Source organism: Hemitrygon akajei, chromosome 4 (assembly GCF_048418815.1).
Source record: "Hemitrygon akajei chromosome 4, sHemAka1.3, whole genome shotgun sequence".
In the NCBI taxonomy this organism is placed as follows: Eukaryota; Metazoa; Chordata; class Chondrichthyes; order Myliobatiformes; family Dasyatidae; genus Hemitrygon; species Hemitrygon akajei.
Window position 1 is genome coordinate 155729078 of NC_133127.1, and position 25035 is coordinate 155754112.

At 41.0% G+C, this 25035-nt stretch overlaps 1 protein-coding gene across 1 annotated transcript; it reads right to left on the reverse strand.

Moving 5' to 3' along the window:
• Nucleotides 1-3092: 3092 nt before the first annotated feature.
• eef1akmt1 (EEF1A lysine methyltransferase 1) lies at nt 3093-25035 on the reverse strand. The gene is made up of 6 exons (XM_073043697.1): nt 24961-25035; nt 15713-15773; nt 10807-10967; nt 6712-6794; nt 5365-5645; nt 3093-3338 (listed from the first exon to the last, which is right to left on the reverse strand). The coding sequence occupies exons 3-6, from the start codon at nt 10948-10950 to the stop codon at nt 3196-3198; spliced, it is 651 nt and encodes a 216-aa protein (XP_072899798.1). The 5' UTR covers nt 10951-10967; nt 15713-15773; nt 24961-25035; the 3' UTR covers nt 3093-3195.

Genomic DNA, 25035 nt, shown 5'->3' on the forward strand with positions numbered 1-25035 from the left:
ACAGATGGTGATTTGCAAGAGTACTGCTTATACCTGTAGTCACTGTAGAAGGATTTTCAGAATTGATTCAAGAATTTGAACGGTATGGAAGTTCTGGACTGGGTAATTATACCATCTCTTTTGCAAGGTGGAAGAACAGGAAGAGAGTTTGCAAGAAGAAATTGTCAAAATTCAGAATGATAAAGCAGCAAAATTATTTTTAAAAATGTCTATTTTAGTGGTATGTGGCTATACTGTCATAAAATTTCCTGATCTTTAGAGAAGAACCAAACTGCTCTTCATTGTATTTCCATCCTCCTACCTTGTTGAAAGAGGCTTCAGTGCAGTGAACCACATATTCACAAAAAGACAGAAACTGCTTAGACATTGCTACACGTAGCGACTTGGCTTTTCCTATCATAACTTGAACCAGATCTTTCAACTCTTGCTAAAAGCTATGGCTAATATGAGGGCACAGTTTTAAGATGCTTGGAAGTGGGTACAGAGGAGATGTCAGGGGTAAGTTTTTTTATGCAGAGAGTAGTGAGTGCATGAAATAGACTGCCAGCAATGGTGGTGGAGGTGGATACGATAGGGTCTTTTAAGAAACTCCTGGATAGGTACATAGAGCTTAGAAAAATAGAGGTAATTTCTAAAGTAAGTACATGTTCGGCACAGCATTGTGGGCTGAAGGGCCTTTATTGTGCTATAGGTTTTCCACGTTTCTAAAAACCATCAAGCTCAAGGATCACATTGATACTGAGGCTACTGTAGAGCACACAGGTGGTTAAAGACAGAAAAATTTGAAGCAGAATCATTTTTCTCAAGTTAGCATATGGTAGACATACTTTTACACTATGGGGGTGCTGGAAAGTATATTGTGCTGAAGAGAGGCGTTGGCAAGTACGAAAGTGCTTCGGGGGTGTTGGGCTGAAAAATGCTGGGAAACACCGGTTTAAATAAGACCATAAGATATAGGAGCAGAAGTAGGCCATTTGGCCCATCGAGTCTGCTCCATCATTCAATCATGGGCTGATCCAATTCTTCCAGTCATCCCCACTCCCCATACCCTTTGATGCCCTCGCTAATCAAGAACCTATCTATCGCTGCCTTAAATACACCCAACGACTTGGCCTCCACACTCGCTCGTGGCAACAAATTCCACAGATTTACCACCCTCTACCACTAAAGTAATTCTCCATTCTGAGCTCCAGGGAATACAACCCAAGAGCTGCCAGACGTTCCTCATACGGTAACCCTCTCATTTCTGGAATCATTCTCATGAATCTTCTCTGAACCCTTTCTAATGTCAGTATATCCCTTCTAAAATAAGGAGCCCAAAACTGCACACAATACTCCAAGTGTGGTCTCATGAGTGCCTTATAGAGCCTCAACATCACATCCCTGCTCTTGTATTCTATACCTCTAGAAATGAATGCCAACATTGCATTCGCTTTCTTCACCACCGACTCAACTTGGAGATTAACCTTTAGGGTATCCTGCACAAGGACTCCCAAGTCCCTTTGCATCTCTACATTTTGAATTCTCTCCCCATCTAAATAATACTCTGCCCATTTATTTCTTCCACCAAAGTGCATGACCATACACTTCCCAACATTGTATTTCATTTGCCACTTCTTTGCCCATTCCCCTAAACTATCTAAGTTTCTCTGCACGCTCTCTGTTTCCTCAACACTACCTGCTCCTCCACCTATATTTGTATCATCGGCAAACTTAGCCACGAATCCATTAATCCTATAGTCCAAATCACTGACATACTTCATAAAAAGTAGCGGTCCCAACACCGACCCCTGTGGAACTCCACTGGTAACTGGCAGCCAACCAGAATAGGATCCCTTTATTCCCACACTCTGTTTTCTGCCAATCAGTCAAAGCTCCACCTATGCTAGTAACTCCCCTGTAATTCCATGGGCTCTTATCTTGCTAAGCAGCCTCATGTGTGGCACCTTGTCAAAGGCCTTCTGAAAATCCAAGTACACCACGTCTACTGCATCTCCTTTGTCTACCTTGCTTGTAATTTCCTCAAAAAATTGCAATAGGCTTGTCAGGCAGATTTTCCTTTCAGGAAACCATGCTGGCTTTGGCCTATCTTGTCACGTGCCTCCAGGTACTCCATAATCTCATCCCTAACAATCAATTCCAACATCTTCCCAACCACTGATGTCAGGTTTACAGGTCTATAAGTTTCCTTTCTGCTGACTCCCACCCTTCTTAAATAGCAAAGTAACGTTTGCAATTTTCCTTCATCCAGAACAATGCCAGAATCTATCGATTCTTGAAATATCATCGTTCATGCCTCCGCAATCTCTCCAGCTACTTCCTTCAGAACCCGAGGTTGCATTCCATCCTCAGACCATTAAGCTTCCTGAGCACCTTCTCAGTCATAATTTTCACTGCACATACTTCCAGTGTCATTTTCTATTTGTCCTATAACCACCCTCAACTCTCTTTTACCCTTTATATACTTAAAAAAGCTTTTAGTATCTTCTTTGATATTAGTCGCCAGCTTCCTTGCATAATTCAACTTTTCCTTCCTAATGACCTTCTTAGTTTCCTTCTGCAAGTTTCTGAAAGCTTTCCAATCCTCTATCATCAGAACTACACTCTGGGATGTTCTTTTATGTTCCTATCATATTAACTTTATTATGTTCATCACATCCTTAATTAATTATATACTGTAATTAAAAGTAAGAAGCAAGGGTTATCAGAAGCCGATTCTTACTCCCACTTCTCATCTTAGGGCCACAATGCAACAAACTAATCTGCTCTTAGATAATTTTGTCTAATATTGAATTTTAACGTAGCATATATCTCTCTTTCATTAAGGAAAATAGATAAATAATTGCATTCTCTGACATGCTTCTTACAGTAGCAACATTTGTACATCAACTTGCCAATCTGCTCCCTTTACAATCTTCACAATTGATATTAAGAAATCTCTGTGAGCCAGAGTGAACTTTCTGTTCTTTTGAGAGGATTTCCTTTTACAAAAACTCAAATTCTCAAATGCAACACGTGAAAAATTGGATAATCACAGTCCAATTACTTCTTAAGATCATTTTTTGCTACTGATGATTAAAAAAAAATGTAAATACCTTTGTGGAATAAATTTATTACATGCAGCCCATGGATGAGATATCTGATTTAACAGATCACACAAGGAACTTTGTATTTATATAATGCATAACTTTCCATTCAACAGACAGAGGGTAGATCTAATCCAGACACATAGTTTGTATAGCAGCAAAATTCATTTGCTAAATTGTTATTGTGCTTTGGGAGAAATTTACACATTTTCACAGAAAGTAACTTTGCTGCCAGATCTTCCATTACTGCACCTGAAAAAGAATTGAGATATATTACTGATACTTTTCAATTAGAATTTTGGTAAACTTTAACTACCTAAACCTCATATAACATCTAAAAACAATTTTGTCCTGACTGCTATTTTCCCCTCCTTTTCCCATTGAGTGCCACTGATGTTAAATTGGAATACTCTCTTCACTATGCTAGTTAATACCTGCCAAATTGATAAACGTTTAGGGATATTGTGGATCAAATCAGGAAATGTTATTTGCATACCATTTACTTATCCTGCAATATTTATTAAAATTATATTATTTTAATACCTTTCAAATACTACAATAGTTGATGATCAAACACAAGGAAATCTGCAGATGCTGGAAATTCAAGCAACACACACAAAATGCTGGTGGAACGCAGCAGGCCAAGCAGCATTTATAGGGAGAAACACTGTCGACGTTTCGGGCCGAGACCCCTCTTCAGGACTAACTGAAAGGAAAGATAGTAAGAGATTTGAAAGTAGGAGGGGAGGGGAAAATGTGAAATGATAGGAGAAGACCGGAGGGGGTGGGGTGAAGCTGAGAGCCAGGAAGGTGATTGGTAAAAGTGATACCGAGCTGGAAAAGGGAAAGGATCATGGGACGGGAGGCCTAGGGAGAAAGAAAGAGGGAGGGGCACACCAGAGGGAGATGGAGAACAGGCAGAGTGATGGGCAGAAAGAGAGAAAAAAAAGGGGGGGGGAAACTAAATATATCAGGGATGGGTTAAGAAGGGGAGGAGGGGCATTAATGGAAGTTAGAGAAGTCAATGTTCATGCCATCAGGTTGGAGGCTACCTAGCCGGTATATAAGGTGTTGTTCCTCCAACTTGAGTGTGGTTTCATCTTGACAGTAGAGGAGGCCATGGATAGACATATCAGAATGGGAATGGGATGTGGAATTAAAATGTGTGGCCACTGGGAGATCCTGCTTTCTCTGGCAGACAAAGCGTAGGTGTTCAGTGAAACGGTCTCCCAGTCTGCGTCAGGTCTCACCAATATATAAAAGGCCACACCGGGAGCACCGGACGCAGTATATCACACCAGCCGACTCACAGGTGAAGTGTCGCCTCACCTGGAAGGACTGTCGGGGGCCCTGAATGAATGGTTGATGATTATCAGTGCCTTATAAGGCCAACCCTTATTCTGTCTGCTTTAGCAACACAGCACATCCACACGGCACAATGGAATGAAACCCTAATGGTGATCTTGATGGAAAAAGCTGCCTTAACAAAATACAGAACTGGTGACTTAACAATTATGTTGCAGACAAATGTTTCTGGGATCAGAAATATTGCCAAAATTTATGGCACAAGAAGAAAACAATTGAGCTCTAATGGTTAACCAAAGAATCTAGTCCTATGTCACTTTCCAGCTCCTGAATCCTTTGTGTAATAGGTAGGTCTAGGTGTCTGCCTTCCAACAAAATGTGAAAGATCCAGCATTAAGTAATCTATTTGGTAAAACCCACTAAAAGACATTTGAAAAGGAACTCGTAAGGGATATATCAATATTAACACAAGGCATCCTCAGAAGAAGATTAGGAATGAAAGGTTGGAGCAATGTGGACCCCTCAAAATAGCTAATGAGATTTGGCAACAGTTTACCATAAATGAAAATAAAGAAATAAAAGGCATGTTGAATGGCAATACCCAAATTAATTACAAGAGTATTATTAAAATTAAGCCGGCAGGTGGTCTAGAGGCCTAGTGGCACCCGCACCAGACCTCGAGGCAAGTAGTCCCGGGTTCAAATCCGGCTGGATCCTTCGTATGCTTTTCATCTGTGCTGGGTTGAGCATTGAGCTAGCAACTCGTAAAAAACATATAAATGCTAAAGAAACATCAAGATTGCCATCTGATGCACCAGTGAGGTGTGGAAGGATATTAATAACTAATTAAATCATTGAAATCACTGGAGAAAAATCAATAGGTTTCTGACCTTTTACTATTCAATCTTGATCAAACATTGCTAACACCACATGCTTCTCCATGCACTCAGAAAACCAAAAGGAGTCCACGTACCAGTGCAAAGAAGGATTTTTCCTTTGGTTAGATATTTGACTGTGAGTGCTATCTTGCTGAGACACTCTTCTGAGAGATAGGGTGGATCAGCTATCACCAAATCACAACTGTGAGGATGCAGATCTTCACATAGATTCAGAGGATTGTTATAGTCATAGAAATAAAATTCCTTTCCATAAATAGAAAACCGCCTGTCATATTCCAACAATATAGCAGAGAATTCTTCATTCCAAAGCTGCTTCAGTTTTTGATAGACACTTGGAACACTGATGCAAGCAATTCTGAATGGAAAACAAAGCAATGTGAAAAAGTAGTCATGCTTCACATAACCAGAGAGACTGACAAATTAAACTTCATTTCAGAAAATGCAACAGCGCAAAATCTATATTTCAGGATTCCTCCAATGACATATTGCTGTCTCCACTGAGAAAGGTAGTACAATTATGTGCCCAAGACTTTAGATTATTTAATAATTTGTACATTTTAAAGTGTTTTAAATTAAATGTCTTTTAGTAAAAGTTTCTTTATTATTTAAATCTATTTAAATAATTTTTAAATGCCTCAAATTATCAGGTATATAAAAACAATTCAATTGCTTAGAACATCATGAGCTATCAAATGTTGTCAGAGTGTTCTGGGATACACCAGGTGAGGCCTATTCACTTGGTGTACCATTGCAGGGTCTCAATCCAAAGCATAAACCATCCAATTGTCTTTATACATGCTGCTTGATCCACTGAGGTCCTTCAGAACTTTTTATTTTGTGTGGACTATTCACTTCTTGGATGCATGGGGTCTGCTCATCTGGGTTCTTCCAGAAAAATAAGTGTAGGACTGAGGATGATAGTGTTGCTCGGAAGTTTGTGAACCCTTTAGAATTTTTTTGTGTTATTTATTTAATTGGGTTCTCTTTATCTAGTTTTAGGACTTACATGAAGATCTGATCACATTTTAGGTCATATACAGAAAAAGAGAAAATTCTAAAGGGTTCATGAAGTTTCCAGCACCACTGTACATCCCAATATAAAATGGAGTCCAAGGTGCACATCCATTTCTGAGATTCACTAGCTGAAAGTGCTCCTATTTCTTGAATAGCCCAATGTAAAACTTCTGTCATGCTGGCAGAGTATTTAAAATCAAATGTGGCACATTACTAACAAGAGAAAATTTGAAGATGCTGGAAATCCAAGCAACACACACAAACTGCTGGAAAGGCTCAGCAGGCTTGCTGAGCTCCTCTAGCATTCTGAGTGGATCATTACTAGTTCATACATCTTGGCCTGGAGTGATGTGTTTGCTGACCAGAGAAACATTAACCCCACGACACCGCTGAAGGAGAATGCCTACCTGCCGCCACTTCCTGCAGCTTCAATTGCCTCCTGGGCTAGTCGATCAGCAGTTTCATCACTGTACCAAAATTGGCTCAATTGCTATTTAAGACAATAAATGTAGATGTAAGTGTAGGTCAGTGGTTAAAAGTGGCAAAATTCAGTCAAAAATAAAATGCCCAAATTCCAGTAGTGGCCTAACCAATGTTTTATACAATGTTCAACACAACTTCTCTTTTAAGCTTTTATGCATATAATATATTCAGGTCTGACTGCACACACTTTGAAATTGTGGCATTAACACTATATTGATTTTCCTAACTCTTCTTACCAAAATGTACCATTCACGCTTCTCTACAAAATGTTTTCTGCCACTTGTCTGTCCATTCTGTCAGCTGGTCTTCTCACAGTGACTGGCAGCACAGTGGCTCAACAGAACTACTGCCTCACAGTTCCAGCAATGTAGGCTCAATCCCGACCTCGTCCTGCTGAAGGGTCTCGGCCCAAAACGTCAACTATATTCTTTTCCATAGATGCTGCCTGGCCTGCTCAGTTCCTCCAGCATTTTGTGTACGTTGCTTGTGTTTGTCCCATATAGCTCTAAACCTTTCCTGTCCATGTACCTGCCTAAGTGACTTTTAAATGTTAAGGTTCTTGCTTCAACCACTTCTTCTGGCAACCTATTCCATATACTGACCACCCTCTTGGTGAAAAAGTTGCCCCTCTCTCCCTTCTCACCTTAAACCTAGGCCCTCTAATAATATTGCGCATATACACCCTATCTATATACCTCTATAAGATTATCTCTCGGTCTTCTACACTCCAATGAATAAATTCCCAATTTCTATAGTTCAGTCACTCAAGTCCTGCCAAAATTGTCATAAATTTCCTCTGCACTTTTGCAGCTAATGGCATCTTTCCTGCAGCAAGGTGACAAAAATTGAACACAATATTCCAAATGCAGCCCCATCAACATCTTGCTCAACTGCAACATAGCACCCCAACTTCTAAACTCAATACACTGAAAAATTCAGGCTTACATGCCAAAAGCCCTCAACACTACCATCGCCTGGTAGCACTCACATCTAAAGTGATAAAATGCTTTGAGAAGTTGGTCATCACGAGACTGAACTCCTGCCTTAGCAAGGACCTGGACCCATTGCAATTTATCTGTCGTCACAATAGGTCAACGGCAGATGCAATTTCAATGGCTCTTCACATGGCCTTAGACTACCTGGACAATAAACACCTACGTCAGGATGCTGTTCAACATTTAACACCATTATTCCCAAAATCCTGATTGAGAAGTTACAGAACCTGGGCCTCTGTACCTCCCTCTCAATTTCACAGTCTGTGTGGATTGGTGATAATGTCTCCTCCTCGCTGATAATCAACACTGGTGCACCTCAGGGGCATGTGCTTAGCCCACTGCTCTACTTTCTCTATACCCATGACTATGTGGCTAGGCATAGCTCAAAAGACCATCTATAAATTTGCTGATGATATAACCACTATTGGTAGAATCTCAGATGGAGCCTAGAGGGTGTACAAGAGCGAGATATATAAACTAGTGGAATGGTGTCACAGCAACAATCTTGCACTCAGTGTCAGTAAGATGAAAGAACTGATTGTGGACTTCCAAAAGGGTACGATGAAGGAACACGTACCAATCCTCGTTGAGGGATCAGAAGTGGAGAGAGTGAGCAGTTTCAAGTTCCTGGGTGTCAAGATCTCAGAGGACCTAACCTGGTCACCTGGTCCTAACAAATCAACGCAGCTATAAAGAAGGCAAGACAGTGACTACATAAGGAGTTTGAAGAGATTTGGTATGTCAACAAATACACTTTAAAAATTCTATAGATATACTGTGGAGAGCATTCTGACAGGCTGCATCACTATCTGGTATGGGGAGGGGGTGGGGGCTACTGCACAGGACCAAAAGAAGCTGCAGAGGGTTGTAAATTTAGTCCACTCCATCTTGGTTACTAGCCTACAAAGTACCCAGGACACTTTCAAGGAACGGTATCTGAGAAAGGCAGCATCCATTATTAAGGACCTCCAGCACCCAGGGCATGCCCTTTTCTCACTGTTACCATCAGGTAGGAGGTACAGAAGCCTGAAGGCACACACTCAGCGACTCAGGAACAGCTTCTTCCCCTCTGCCATCCCATTCCTAAATGGACATTGAACCCGGGGACACTAGCTCAATTGTTAATATATATTATTTCTGTTTTTACGTGATTTTTAATCTATTCAATATACATATACTGTAATTGATTGATTTGTTTGTTTGTTTTCTTCTTCTTCTATATCCTACATTGATCTGCTGCTGCTAACTTAACAAATTTCACGACACACGTTGGTGATTCTGATGTCTACTGCAACACCACTTTCAGGGTAACATGTACTTGTGTTCTTGTGTCCCTCTGTTTTACAAAACAGCCTGGTGTCCCACTTCATTCGCTTCTAAAATGCTACTCTTATTTGTCTTCCTAAGATGCAACACCTCACACTTATGTCCAAAGAATGATCAAAGACTTTGGATTTATGATCAAATGTTCAAAGAATATACAACAATATTTTGAGGAGCAGAGCGTGAATAGATTTATAACATTAAAACATCATTAGTCATCCAAAGAGTTACAATAAAAGAGGAGGCCTCTTATATGACACAAAGTAGATACAATTTGTCTCCCTCTCTCCATCACTAATAGACTGTTATTCATCTCCACTCTTCTACTCATTCCCAACAATTCTCTTCATTTGTCAACAAATATCCATTCCATTTTGAACGTGTTTCCACCACCCTTTCAGACAATGCCTCCCAAGTCACGATAACACACTGGGGGGAAACATTTCTCACCATCTGATTCCCGTTCTTTTTTTTAAATCAACTAACTTAAAACTGTGCAACTACCGGTACTACATTTAATAGTATTAATTCTACTCATTCACCTATACTAAAAGTTCTTGCCTACTTACTCCAGCAATCATCTCAAAACTTTTTAGAACTTCTGTAACCTTTCCAGTAAATGACTTAGCTTGAGGCAGAACAATCCCACCTTGTTTAGTCTCTTCACTTATATTGGTAAATCTATCACAACTTTTCATCCTCTCTAAAATTAAGTTCCTGAAATTGGGCAGGTCCTTCACAAAAAAATCTTTAAAATGCATTCCTTGATTGCCTGGAGTCAACAGACATATTCTGGGTCAAGATTAATGGGAATAAATAGTATGGCTCTCTCTCTTAAGATTATGAAATGATTTAGTATCATAAGCTTTCCCTCAACAGTGAGCCTGGTTAAGGAACCACTAGTGAAGCCATAATTCACATTTTGCAGACAGCGATTGCCTGAACTGATTCCATTGCCAAAAATATGAAGCAGATTTCCATTCCACCATTTGCACTGGATTGAAATTGATGTTGTTTTATATTACCATCACATACCAAGGAACAGTGAAAAACTTGTCTTGCATATTGTTCTTACAGATTAATGTAGTACAAGGTAAAACATTAATAAAATGTAAAATAAAGTGCAACAGCTAGAGACAGTCGGTTTCAGTGGACTACTACTACTGCACTGATGAGTTTAGATAAAATATTTTTTTGAGTATTTACACATATATCAGGCAACTAGACTAAGAGGACTGGAAAAAACAAGCTTTTAGGGTTTAAGAAAGTATGAAAAAAAAATCAGTTTCCAATCCACGATTCAATTTTAGTTAAAATAAAATTAATCATTTACTCTGAATAAAACAATACTTATTGTTACAGAAATTACAGGAAAGATTAAATTCACAATCCAACCACATTGTGCGGTAATCCTGTATAATGTGGTGCACACATAGTTTATATCTTTTTACAGATATAATCAAAGTTTGAAAGATAAAAAGCATCAAGCTGTATTCATAGATAACTTAGAAGTATAGCAATTTAGTTTCTTTTAGTTTGAAAAGAAACTTAGGTCAAGGTGAATCAAATTCTCTACAATCCATTATTAAACTTTTAATGAAGTCCTCAAATTAGAGACTACTTAGTCTTCTGCACTGAATGTTTAAATAGGGACTATGTTTCAGGAAAAGGTAGGGCACAAAATAATCGCCAGTGTTTTACCCAGTTCTCCTCTACAGATCCGACATGATAGTTATTGCCCTCTGCACACTGCCTCTTCTGCTGATCCAGATAGAACTCCTGCAGGGCAGCCAAAGCGTGGGCTGACAATTGTACTTCATCATCATCATCAGCACTCTCTTTCATGCTGAAGACAAATTATCCTGGAACAAATCAAAGGATATTCACAACACACAGATAATACATGCACTATTAACAGAAACACCCGTTGGTAAAGTGCCAATTCTTTTCCATAGATACAGTTGACTTATAATTAGGATGCTACATCAGCCTGTAGAAAAATGTTTTAAAAATTCTTGAGGGGGACAGTTGGTAGAGGGGTTTATAACTAAACAGATATCCCTTTGATCTCAAACAGTGCTGAATGTGCCGACCTCAAACAGAACTGCAGATGGTGCACTAATAAGGATTGCTTTCAGTGTACTTCAGCTATGGAGTGAAGGGAATCTGTTACTTGTCTAGTTACTAGGTGTCAGATAATGAAAGGAAAAACCTTAATTATGATGCCTCCACAAATAGAAAAGCAATACACACTATATGGTAATACACAAGACTGGAGAACTCAGTGTCAGTAGAACTGAACTTTTTAGCCAGTCATAAAGAATGTGTGGGGGAGGGAAAATAATTTTATCCCATATACAACTTGCTTTTCTCACACTTAGTCAATTATCAGTCAAACAGAATTGCACTCATCACAACACTTAATATTTGCAAGTTTAAATCATTATTAGTGATTCCTTACATTTCTCTAGTTTATTGTAGAGAGATTCTTTAAAAATTATTAAAATGAAGTTGTAAGTATTCAAAAAAATCATAGTATCTGAAAGGAGATCAATCAGGGAAGGATGGAGCTGGGTGGGTGGGAGACAGAGAGAGTAAAAGAATCTAAGTGTAGAAGAGAGGTAGACAGAGAGAGGGGGGAGACAGCCCAGGAAGAGAGACAGGTGAGGAGTGGGAAGAAGAGGCACAGGAGGGAAGGAAAAGGAGTGGGAGAGCTATAGTGATAGGGGATTCGATTGTAAGGGGAATAGATAGGCGTTTCTGCGACCGCAAACGAGACTCCAGGATGGTATGTTGCCTCCCTGCTGCAAGGGTCTAGGATGTCTCTGAGCGGCTACAGGACATTCTGGAATGGGAGGGTGAACAGCCAGTGGTCGTGGTGTACATAGGTACCAATGATATAGGTAAAAAACGGGATGAGGTCCTACAAGGTGAATTTAGGGAGTTAGGAAATAAACTAAAAAGTAGGACCACAAAGGTAATAATCTCTGGATTACTACCAGTGCCACGTGCTAGTCAGAGTAAAAATAGGAGGATATTTCAGATGAATACGTGGCTTGAAAAATGGTGCAAGGGGGAGGGATTCAAATTTCTGGGGCATTGGAACCAGTTCTGGGGGAGGTGGGACCGGTATAAACAGGACGATCTGCACCTGGGCTGGACTGGAACCAATGTCCCAGGGGGAGCGTTTGCTACTGCTGTTCAGGAGGCTTTAAACTAATGCGGCAGGGGGATGGGAACAAGTGCAGAGAGACAGAGGGGTGTAAAATGAGGGTAGAAGCAAAAAGTAGTAAGGTGAAAAGTAAAAGTGGCAGGCAGGCAAATCCAGGGCAAAAAGCAAAAAGAGCCACTTTTCAACATAATTATATAAGGGCTAAGAGTGTTGTAAAAACAAGCCTGAAGGCTTTGTGTGTCAATGCGAGGAGCATTCGTAACAAGGTGGATGAATTGAATGTGCAGATAGTTATTAATGAATATGATATAGTTGGGATCACAGAGACATGGCTCCAGGGTGACCAAGGATGGGAGCTCAACATCCAGGGATATTCAATATTCAGGAGGGAGACAGGAAAGAAAAGGAAGTGGGGTAGCATTGCTGGTTAGAGAGGAGATTAACGCAATAGAAAGGAAGGACATTAGCCTGGAGGATGAGGAATTGATATGGGTAGAGCTGCATAACACTAAGGGGCAGAAAACGCTGGTGGGAGTTGTGTGCAGGCCACCTAACAGTAGTAGTGAGGTTGGGGATGGCATTAAACAGGAAATTAGAAATGCGTGCAATAAAGTAACAGTAGTTATAATGGGTGACTTCAATCTACATATAGATTGGGTGAACCAAATTGGTAAGGGTGCTGAGGAAGAGGATTTCTTGGAATGTATGTGGAATGATTTTCTGAACCAACATGTCGAGGAACCAACTAGAGAGCAGGCCATTCTAGATTGGGTATTGAGCAATGAGGAAGGGTTAGTTAGCAATCTTGTCGTGCGAGGCCCCCTGGGTAAGAGTGACCATAATATGGTGGAATTCTTCATTAAGATGGAGAGTGACATAGTTAATTCAGAAACAAAGGTTCTGAACTTAAAGAAGGGTAACTTTGAAGGTATGAGACGTGAATTAGCTAAGATAGACTGGCAAATGATACTTAAAGGGTTGATGGTGGATATGCAATGGCAAGCATTTAAAGATCGCATGGATGAACTACAACAATTGTTCATCCCAGTTTGGCAAAAGAATAAACCAGGGAAGGTAGTGCACCCGTGACTGACAAGGGAAATTAGGGATAGTATCAAGTCCAAAGAAGAAACATATAAATTAGCAAAAAAAAGCAGCACACCTGAGGACTGGGAGAAATTCAGAGACCAGCAGAGGAGGACAAAGGGCTTAATTAGGAAAGGGAAAAAAGATTATGAGAGAAAGCTGGCAAGGAACATAAAAACTGACTGTAAAAGCTTTTATAGATATGTGAAAAGAAAAAGATTGGTCAAGACAAATGTAGGTCCTTTACAGTCAGAAACAGGTGAATTGATCATAGGGAGCAAAGACATGGCAGACCAATTGAATAACTACTTTGGTTCTGTCTTCACTAAGGAGGACATAAATAATCTTTCGGAAATAGTAAGGGACCGAGGGTTTAGTGAGATGGAGGAACTGAGGGAAATACATCTTAGTAGGGAAGTGGTGTTAGGTAAATTGAAGGGATTAAAGGCAAATAATTCCCCAGGGCCAGATGGTCTGCATCCCAGAGTGCTTAAGGAAATAGCCCAAGAAATAGTGGATGCATTAGTGATAATTTTTTAAAACTCCTTAGATTCTGGATTAGTTCCTGAGGATTGGAGGGTGGCTAATGTAACCCCACTTTTTAAAAAAGGAGGGAGAGAGAAACCGGGGAATTATAGACCGGTTAGTCTGACATTGGTGGTGGGGAAAATGCTAGAGTCGGTTATCAAAGATGTGATAACAGCACATTTGGAAAGAGGTGAAATCATTGGACAAAGTCAGCATGGATTTGTGAAAGGAAAATCATGTCTGACGAATCTTATAGAATTTTTTGAAGATGTAACTAGTAGAGTGGATGGGGGAGAGCCAGTGGATGATATATTTAGATTTTCAAAAGGCTTTTGACAAGGTCCCACATAGGAGATTAGTGTGCAAACTTAAAGCACATGGTATTGGGGGTATGGTATTGATGTGGATAGAGAATTGGTCGGCAGACAGGAAGCAGAGAGTGGGAGTAAACGGGACCTTTTCAGAATGGCAGGCAGTGACGAGTGGGTACCGCAAGGCTCAGTGCTGGGACCCCAGTTATTTACAATATATATTAATGATTTAGACGAGGGAATTAAATGCAGCATCTCCAAGTTTGCGGATGACACGAAGCTGGGCGGCAGTGTTAGCTGTGAGGAGGATGCTAAGAGGATGCGGGGTGACTTGGATAGGTTAGGTGAGTGGGCAAATTCATGGCAGATGCAATTTAATGTGGATAAATGTGAGGTTATCCACTTTGGTTGCAAGAACAGGGAAACAGATTATTATCTGAATGGTGGCTGAAAAGGGGAGATGCAACGGGACCTGGGTGTCATTGTACACCAGTCATTGAAGGTGGGCATGCAGGTACAGCAGGCGGTGAAAGAGGCAAATGGTATGTTGGCATTCATAGCAAAAGGATTCGAGTACAGGAGCAGGGAGGTTCTACTGCAGTTGTACAAGGCCTTGGTGAGACCGCACCTAGAATATTGTGTGCAGTTTTGGTCCCCTAATCTGAGGAAAGACATTCTTGCCATAGAGGGAGTACAGAGAAGGTTCACCAGATTGATTCCTGGGATGGCAGGACTTTCATATGAAGAAAGACTGGATCGACTAGGCTTATACTCACTGGAATTTAGAAGATTGAGGGGGGAATCTTATTGAAACGTATAAAATTCTAAAGGGATTGGACAGGCTAGATGCAGGAAGATTGTTTCCGATGTTGGGGAGGTCCAGAACGAGGGGTCACAGTTTAAGGATAAAGGGGAAGCCTTTTAGGACCGAGATGAGGAAAAACTTCTTCACACAGAGAGTGGTGAATCTGTGGAATTCTCTGCCACAGGAAACAGTTGAGGCCGGTTCATTGGCTATATTTAAGAGGAAGTTAGATATGGCCCTTGTGGCTAAAGGGATCAGGGGGTATGGAGAGAAAGCAGGTACAGGGTTCTGAGTTGGATGATCAGCCATGATCATACTGAATGGTGGTGCAGGCTCGAAGGGCTGAATGGCCTACACCTGCACCTATTTTCTATGTTTCTATGTTTCTAAGAGAGAGTGGGATAGAGAGAGAGAGGAGGAGAAAGACAGGATTAGCAAAAACTCTAAGTAATGGACCAAAGACAAAATGCCAAATTTTGCTAAGACTGGGGGAAGAACTCTATTTGCATCAATGAGGTTATAGTATTAGTCACATACATTTTTTGAATTTTTAGCTTAAAGGTCAGGCCTAAAACACAACCAGTTCCTAGCAACACACTCATTTATTACTGTTAGAAATATGTCTGTAGGTCACTCAATATATTAGCACTTTTAAAAAGAATAGCTGGTACCATGAAGTGCTATTACTTATGCATCAATTCTTACCTATAAATGATGAAAATATGATAGCAGAAAATGTTGAAAACACCCAGATAGTTGGCAGTAACTGTGAAAAGAGAAACAGAGTTAACATTTCAGTTCAAAGACTCAACAGGTTCTGATGAAGGATTTTCGACATGAAACATAAATTGTTTCCTTTTCAACTAATATTCTATGGTCTGCACAGTGTGTTCAGCATTTGCTGATTTTGCATGCTTATAATGCTTCATTTTATACATTTTAAGCTCCATTCCACAAACTGTGCAATGATGCCAGGAAGCTTTTTCCTCATGTATCTCTACATTAATTATTTCTTCAAAACCAATCATCACGTAACTATCCTGCTGACCCGTGCCTTGCAGTCCTTCTACCTGCTCATGCTTTTCTTATTGGAAAAGCTCTGGAACCAAGGTACTATGTCTGTGATCAGATCATCCTTCACCTTACTGCTTGAAACCTGATCATAACAAAGGACATAGTAGATTTGGCCTACTGCTTTGTTTGGTGTGATGGTTGAGGGGTAATAACTGTTCCTGAATCTGATGGTGTGAGTCCTAAGGCTCCTGTACCTTCCTCCTGATGGCGGCTACCAGAAGAGAGAATGTCCTCGGATGTGTGAGTCCCTGATGATGGATGCCGCTTTTCTGCCACACAGTGCTTTGAGTAGGTGTGCTCAGTGGTGGGGAGGGCATTACCCATGACTGACTGGGCCACATCCACTATTTCCTGTAGGATTGTCTGTTCAAAGGTATTGGTGTTTCCATACCAAGGCTGTGATCCAGCCAGTCAATATACCCTCCACCATACATCTATAGAAGTTTGTCAAAGTTTTAGATGTCATGCCAAATCTTCGCAACTTCTAAGGAAGTACTGGCACTGCTACGCTCTCTTCGTAACTGCATTTACATGCTGGGCCAAGGACAGGTCCTCAGAGCTGATAACACTGAGGAATTGAAAGTTGATGACCCTCTCCACCTGATGAGGACTGGCTCATCGACCTCTTGCTTCCTCCTCCTTGGTTCGTCGATCTTGCTGACATTGAATTAGTGGTTGTTGTGACACTGCTCATCCAGATTTTCAAACTCTCTCCAATGTGCTGATTCATCACTATCTTTAATTCGACCTATGACAATGGTTTCATCAGCAAACTTGAATATGGCATCGGAGCTCTGCTTAGTCACACAAACATACGTTTAAAGTAAGTAGAGCAGGGGGTTAAGGCTGATTTATACTTGTGCGTATGGGCTACACCACCACCTACGCTGTAACCCTGATTTTCACTTTGTGTCGCTCTAGGCTGTTAGCGAGCATGCATTGGTGTGCGCCAAAACGCTAGTTGGCGGTGGGGTTTCTATGTGTTGTGTTGAGTTTCTTCGTGAGAGACATGGATGAGGAAATACATTTCAAACATTTTCGCACGTCGGCAGGTAGATTTGGTGATTTGGTTCATCTATTTCTTGTCGGTGTACGCACAGCCTACAGACATGGCGGAGAAGAAGCAACCGGAAATGCGTAGAAGGAAATACGATGCTGCCAAGCGGACCAATCACAGATGCTGCGGTCTGCGTCGCCAAGACACACGAGTAATTTTTCTGGAGAGGCGCACGTCACCCTATAGCATAGGGTACGGCATAAGTATGGCGTAGGGGACGCGTTACCTATGGCATCGAAGTGACGCACAAGTATAAACCAGCCTTTAAGCACATTATCTTGTGGTGCACCTCTGCTGTTGGAGATCATGGAGGAGATATTGTTGCCAATTCGAACTGACTGGGATCTGTAAGTGAGGAAATCACAGATCCAATTGCACAAGGAGGTATTAAAGACAAGATATTGGAGCTTACTAATTAGCTTAGAGGGGATGATAGTATTGAATGCTGAGTTGTAGTTAATAAAAAGCATTCTGACGTATGCATCTTTGCTGTCCAGATGTTCCAGGATTGAGTGAAGACCCAATGAGATGGCATCTGTTGTGGATCTGTTGCTGCTGCAGGAAAACTAGAGCAGATCCAAGTCGCTTCTCAGGCAGGAATTGATATGTTTCATCACCAATCTCTAAAAACACTTCATCAGTGTGGGTCTAAGCACTACTGGATGAGAACTATTAAGGCAGGTTACTATGTTCTTTTTAGGCACCGGTATAACTGAAGCCTGCTTGAAGCAGGTGGGTACCTCAGACTGCCAAAGTGAGAATTTAAAGATCTCAATGAACACTACAGCTGGTTGATCAGCACAGGTCTTTAGTATTTGACCAAGTACTGGTCTGGGCCAGATGCTTTTCATGGGTTCACCTCCAGAAGATTGCTCACACTTCAGCCTCAGAGACTGAAATCACAGGCTGTGGGAGTTTGTGATGGTTCCTCCAGTTTTTAACAGCCAAAGCGAGCACAGAAAGCATTGAGCTCATCAGAATCTGAATGATTTTGTGGGGACACACTTATCTACACTATTTTAATAAAATCTGTGTGGATTCATTCAGATCCACAGACAAGTCCTTGGGCACAGCCCAGTCCACTGACTCGAAGCAATTCTGTAGCCACTCCTCTGTCTCCAGTGACCACCACTTGCTGTCCTGATCTCTAGAGCTTTGCTCTTTAGTCTCTGCCTGCATGCAGGTAGGAGAAAGACAGCCAAGCCATTAGATTTCTGGGCATGGAATGGTAGGTATTCCTTATCTTAGTATAACTCTGGTGCTACAAGTTATATGCTGATGGTAGTTGGGAAGGGTTTTCTTTAAACAAGCCTGATTGAAGTCCCTGACTATGATTTGAAATACATCGCGATGGACTGTTTCTTGTTTGAAGACAGCATCATACAGTATTTCAAGCGCTTCATTAAAGTCAGCCACTGGTGGTATGTAAACTGCAGCCAGTATTACGGAGGAGAACTCCCTTAGTAAATAGAACAGACAGTATTTGACTGTTAGTTGTTCAAAACTGGGGAACACAAGCTCGCCACATCGGAGCACCACTGACAGTTTATCTTGAAACAAACACCTCCACCATTTGCCTTTTCTAAATCATCTGTTTGGTTCATTCTGTGAATAGAGAAGCCTTCAGATGTGAATGCTGTATCTGGTATGCTGGAAGTAAGCTATGTCTCATTCGAACATAGAACAGAACAATCTCTCATTTCCCTCTGATACTGCAATTTTGCCCTCAGATCCTCAATTTTGCTTTCCAGTGACTGCACATTTGCTAACAAAATGCTGGGTAGTGCGGGTCTCCTCTCTGTGTTTCATCCTGGCTTGAAGCGTCCCCCTCCTGCCTTGCTTCCAGCCATGGTGGTGAACCTTCATCCACTTTAAGGAAATGTAGCTGTTTGCTTGAGAGTTAAGTCTGCTGAGTCCTTCATAAGACTGTGAAATCTGTACATCATTAAGTTGATTTAAAAGTATATTGCTTAAAGGGAAACTATATGCTTCAGATTTCATGGAGAGTAAATCAAAAGAGGCATGTCTAGAAATATTGTACATTGCCTACAAAATATCGCTGTGGTTCACCTGTTCTATCTTCTACATAAATTGTGATTTAAATTCATTTCTATTAATATGTTTAATGATTTATATATTTTTTCAATTAGTTCCAAAGAGTTGTGATCAACAGAAATATTTAGAAAGTCTCAAAAGAGTTTTCCCTCAACACATGGTGCCTGAAGTCAACATTGAGGCCTGTGAGCAAATTCCATCACTCAGAGTCCATACAACTCTCAGGTGATGAGACAGCTAGGGTGTTGAGGGCCTTGTGGCCACAAACGGCAAGTGCAACTGATCATCCCATGAGAGGCAAACACAAGTGCAAACAATCTAGCCAGTTGTCTTACACATGACCTCGCTGTTCTTTTAGGTAGAGACGTAAGAACCAATGGCACTATTTTGAAGTTAGCCTAATAACTTGACCAATAATTCTTTCTCTTTTAATATGACAAAAAATATATTGGTCTTTGTACAACAGTGTTCAAGAAAGCTTGATATGAATAGATTAGCAGCTATATTTCCTATATTACAATAACAATACTTCATAAGTTCATCACTGGGTGAGGTAATGAGAAGCATTTTACAAAAACCTAGGCTGTGGGAGCATAGAGAAGTTCAGCAACTATATTGACAGGTACAATCAAGTTCCGGTTTAACAGTCATTCAACCATATACATGCATACAGCTAAACGAAACATCATTCCTCCAGTGTCAGTAGTGCACACAGTCTCACTCTGCATATATAGTTACAATAGCAAATACAGCCACAAAAAGTAATAGTAATTTGGAGAGGGGGTGTTGAGCATAAAGTTTCTCTCTATGCTGATGACTTATTACTCTTTCTCTCAAATCCGTCTACATCCTTACCTCTAATGTTTTCACTTCTTGACCAGTTTAGCCAGATCTCTGGCTATAAACTCAACTTACATAAGAGTGAACTTTTCCCAATTAATAAAGAAGCACAAGAACTAATATTTCGTGATCTCCCTTTTAAAGTAGTCCATAATCAATTTACTTATCTTGGAATTACAGTCACAAGAAAGTTTAAAGATCTCTTTCGTGAAAACTTTGTCAATTTTTCATATGCTATAAAACAGAGTCTGGTACAATGGTCACCTCTATCTATGTTCCTTGGTAGGTCGTATTAATGTTGTTAAAATGTACGTTCTCCCCAAATTTTTATACTTATTTCAATCTATCCCAATTTTTATTCCTAAATCTTTCTTTGATTCCTTAGACTCTATTATTTTGTCATATCTGTGGCAGAATAAGCGCTCTAGAATTAATAAAATCCACCTCCAAAAATCTAAAAAAGAGGGTGGCATGGCTTTACCTAACTTTCGCTTATATTACTGGGCAGCTAATATACGTTGTGCTGCCTTCTGGTCTTTCTTCCACGGCCAACCCGAGTGCCCTAACTGGGTGGCAATGGAGTTGAGCTCCACTAAAGAATTATCTATATCTGCACTTCTTGGCTCTGCACTCCCTAGCAGTCTGCCCAGATCAATAGCTAATCCTCTGGTTAGACACACTTTGCGTATATGGGCTCAGTTCAGGAAATGCTATGGTTTCCAGGGGTTTTCCGTTTCTAGCCCTGTCGCACATAATCACCTTTTTTTACCTACTACGTACGATTCAGCATTCCATGTTTGGTACAGGAAGGGCATTAGACATTTTGAAGATCTCTTCATTGATAATCGCTTCGCTTCTTTTCAGCAGCTCTCCGTTAAGTTCAACCTGCCTAACGCTCACTTTTTCAGATATCTCCAAATCCGACACTTTACTGCTCCTTTAATTCCTAACTTTCCTGAAATGCCTGTGAAAAATGCTATGGACCTATTTCTTTCCATTAATCCACTAGGTAAAGGTTTAATTTCAATTATCCTAGATAAACTAGCAGCCTTACGACGGGCCCCTGTGGATAAAATTAAAATGGCCTGGGAGCAGGATTTAAATATCTCCTTATCCGAGGAGAGCTGGGACTCAGTTCTCAAATCGGTTAACTCAACCTCCCTTTGTGCTCGCCATTGCCTCTTACAGTTTAAGATTGTTCATAGAGCCCATATGTCTAAATCTAAACTATCTCGATTCTACCCTGGCATTAGTCCGCTCTGTGATAAATGCAAGAGGGGCGTGGCCTCTCTCATCCATATGTACTGGTTCTGTCCTAGCTTGGAGAAATTCTGGAAAGATGTCTTCACTACATTATCGGGTATTCTGAATCAGCACCTAGAACCTAACCCCTTAATTGCTCTGTTCGGTTTTTGGGGCAAGACAGATTTATGTCTGGGTCCGACCAAATGCCGAATACTATCCTTTGCCTCTCTCCTGGTGAGGCGCTTGATCCTCCTTAGATGGAGAGATGTTGCCCCGCCCACTCATGCGCAATGGCTTAACGACATTATGGCCTGCTTGGACCTCGAAAAAATTCATTATTCAGTTCTTAATTCAGATCTAAAGTTCCATAAGGTCTGGGGACCTTTTATCGAGTACTTTCATAACCTTCCTCTTGACTAGGGTTTTTTTTTTCTTTTTTTTTTCTCTTCTTTTCGGTCCCTTGCTTTCAGCTCCCTTTTTCCCTTTTTTTTCTGGTAGTAGGCATTATTATCCTCTGTTGCTAAGTGTATTCACAGTCTGGGAGTTTGACTGCCCGGACTTATACTCTTTATACTGTGTGGTGGTTGGACTGGAGTTGTTGCTGTTTTTTTCTTGTGTTGTGGGGCTTGGGGAGGACACTAAACTCACTTGTCTTTAATTTAGGTGCTTTTTTGTTAAATTCTCTTCCTTTGTAGCATATTGTTATTGTATGCTTAATCTTGCACTGTATTAATGCTCCTCATTGGGATTTGGGGTTTTTAATTTTGTAAAATGTTTTGAAAAACTAATTTTAAAAATTTAAATAAATAAATAAATAAATAAAGTGATAGTAGCACAAGTCCCTGAGTGGCATGGCCTGAAGATTAATCGTGCACGGAATGTTGTGCAGAGCCACATTTCTGCAAGAACAAGCACACAGCAGTTCCTCATCTCGTGCTGGGTCAGCCACCTCAGAAACTACCAACTTGTTCATCTGCTTCTGCGTGTGTCCTATCAAAACATCGTACTCTACATATGGCAAAGTATGAGGGTCTCATTTTAGTCTCACTAGATACCTTATGGTGGTGGCATCTGTCGGTCTCAAGAGACCATGGATCTGCGCCTGGATACCTTACAGCCTATGAATACAGAGTGGATGTAAGTCACCTGCATCCCTGGAGTTCACTTAAGGAGAAAACAACGATCTCCACTCTTCTGTCACCACTTGATTTTATTGACTTCCACTCACAACCACAGAAGATACAACACCTACCCTTTCACCTCTTTGCTTCAAACTATTCAGAAGCTCAAGAGTCTTTCCTGATGAAGTAGCCATTTGCACTTCCAATCTAGTGAACCACATTTAGTGCTCATAATGTGGCTTCATCGACCTTGATGAAATGAAACAAAGACTGGGTGAAGGCTTTGCAGAGCACTCACATTCAGTATGCATCCAGCTGCCTGCCTCATTAATTCCCCACACCATTTGGTCTTTTTTGTCTGTAGACTGTCAGTGTTACACAAAATTTAATGTTAATGTAATGTCAGTTCATCTTCAATCTGAACACAATATAGTCTTTAGGACTCAACAATGAACTACCCAACTTTAAATAATTTCCTCTTTCTTTCTGTGTCAGAACCTTTACCCCTGCACCCCTCCCCATCAGGTGGAAGATACAAAACCCTGAAAGCATGTCAGAACAGGCTCAAGGACAGCTTCTATTCGGCTGTAATCAGACTCTTGACCTCACAATCTACCTTGTAATGGTTTTGCACTTGCAAATGCCTGAAATGCACTTTAACACTTCATTCTTCATTGTTATTGCTTTTCCCTTGTACAACCTCAATGCACTTCAATATGATGAAACAATCTGATTGGATGTCTTTCAAATTAATGTTTTTCACTGTTTCTTGTATATGACAATAACAAACCAATTTATAAGCCACATCTCTCCCCTTTCTCCATCTCTCTGGACCCACCTCTGTGGACAAACTGTCTACCAATATCTTTTATAAACCTGCCAACTCCCACAACTATCCAGACTATACCTCATCCCAACCTTCTCCTGTAAAAAAGCCACTCCCTTCTCTCAGTTCCTTCATCTCCGCTGGATCTGTTTCCAGGATGAGATTTACTTTTCCAGAAATATCAGAGCTGTCCTTCTACTTCAAAGAATGGAGTTTTCCTTTTCCCACCACTGATGTTGTCCTCTCCCACATCTCCTCCATTTCCCAGACACCACATCTTCCACTGCCTTAACAGCGATAGAGATCCACTTGTCCTCATTTAACATCCCATGAGCCTCCGCATCCAGCACATCACTCTCCACAATCTCTGCCTTCTTCAATGCAATCCTACCACAAAACACATCTTTACTCTCCCCCCCTGCTTTCCACAGGTTTACTTCCTCCATGAGCCCTTGTCCATTCATCCCTGCCCACTAATCCCTCTCCTGGCACTGATCTGTGCAAGCGAAAGAAGTGCTACTCATGCCATTCACCTACTCCCTCACCTCCAGTCAGAGCCCCATTAGTTCTTCTAGGTGAGGCAACACTTCACTGGCGCATCTGTTGGGATCATCTGCTGTATCTGGTGCTCCTGATGTGTCTCTACATTGCTGAGACCCATTGTAGATTGAAGACTGTTTTGTTGAGTACCTTCACAACATCCAACAAAGGCAGGATTTCCCAGTGGCCAATCATTTAATTCCAAATTCCATTCCCATTCTGATGGCCTCCTCTACCGTCACAATGTGACCACTCTTAGATTGGAGGAGCCATACCTCACATTCTGTCTGGGTAACCTCCAATCTAATGGCATGAAAATCAATTTCTCTAATTTCTTGTCATTTACCCTTTCCCTATCATCATCATTCTCCTCCTCCCTCTCTCAGATTCCTTCTTTTCCAGGCTTTTATCTTTCCCACTCATCTGGCGTCACTATCACCATTCAGCTTACACCTCCCCCACCTTCTCATTCTGACTTCTTCCCCTTTCTTTCCAGACCTGATGAAGGGTCACAGCCCAAACTATCAACTCTTTACTCCCTTCCATAGGTACACTCTGACCTGCTGAATTCCTCCAGCATTTGTATGTGTTACTCTGGATTTCCAGCATCTGCAGAATCTCTTGTGCTTTCAACTTACTAGTCATTTCTACTTTCCATCAATCCAGTCCCTTTTTTTAAAGCATTATCTTACCTGCTGGGCATATCTCACAGCTTTCCTTTTAGCAAGATATTACACAAACAAAATCTAAAACGCTGCCTGGTTGACACACTGAGTCACCTGGCCTCACCAGATGTTCTACCATTCCTCCCCTGCCTTGTCTACTGCCTAACACTAAAACTCTTCTCCATTTCCGATTAACTCTCTTTCCACTGGGGATTCGTAATCAGTTGAACGTTTTCTGTTGGAAAACACACAAAATGCTCGAGGAACTCAGCAGGCCAGGTAGCATCTGTGGAACTAAATAAACAGTCGACGTTTCGGGCCGAGACCCTTCATCAGGACTGGAACGTTTTCTGTTTCTATTCCAATGGCCAGCAAACCTGTGGCCACGCCAACGCGGAGCAGGCGCGGCCCTAGTTATACAAAACAGAGATATATATATATATTTTACTTTGGTCACATAATCTGACGTTGATTGTTTCACCAGCTCAGGATAACAGAATTAAATGAAAGGCAACTTTGACCCTACTCACCGATCTGCAGACTGGTCCCCTCGGCGGCTAACCTTTGAACTCTAACCCAGGAGCGCGTCATCAGACAACGGGACA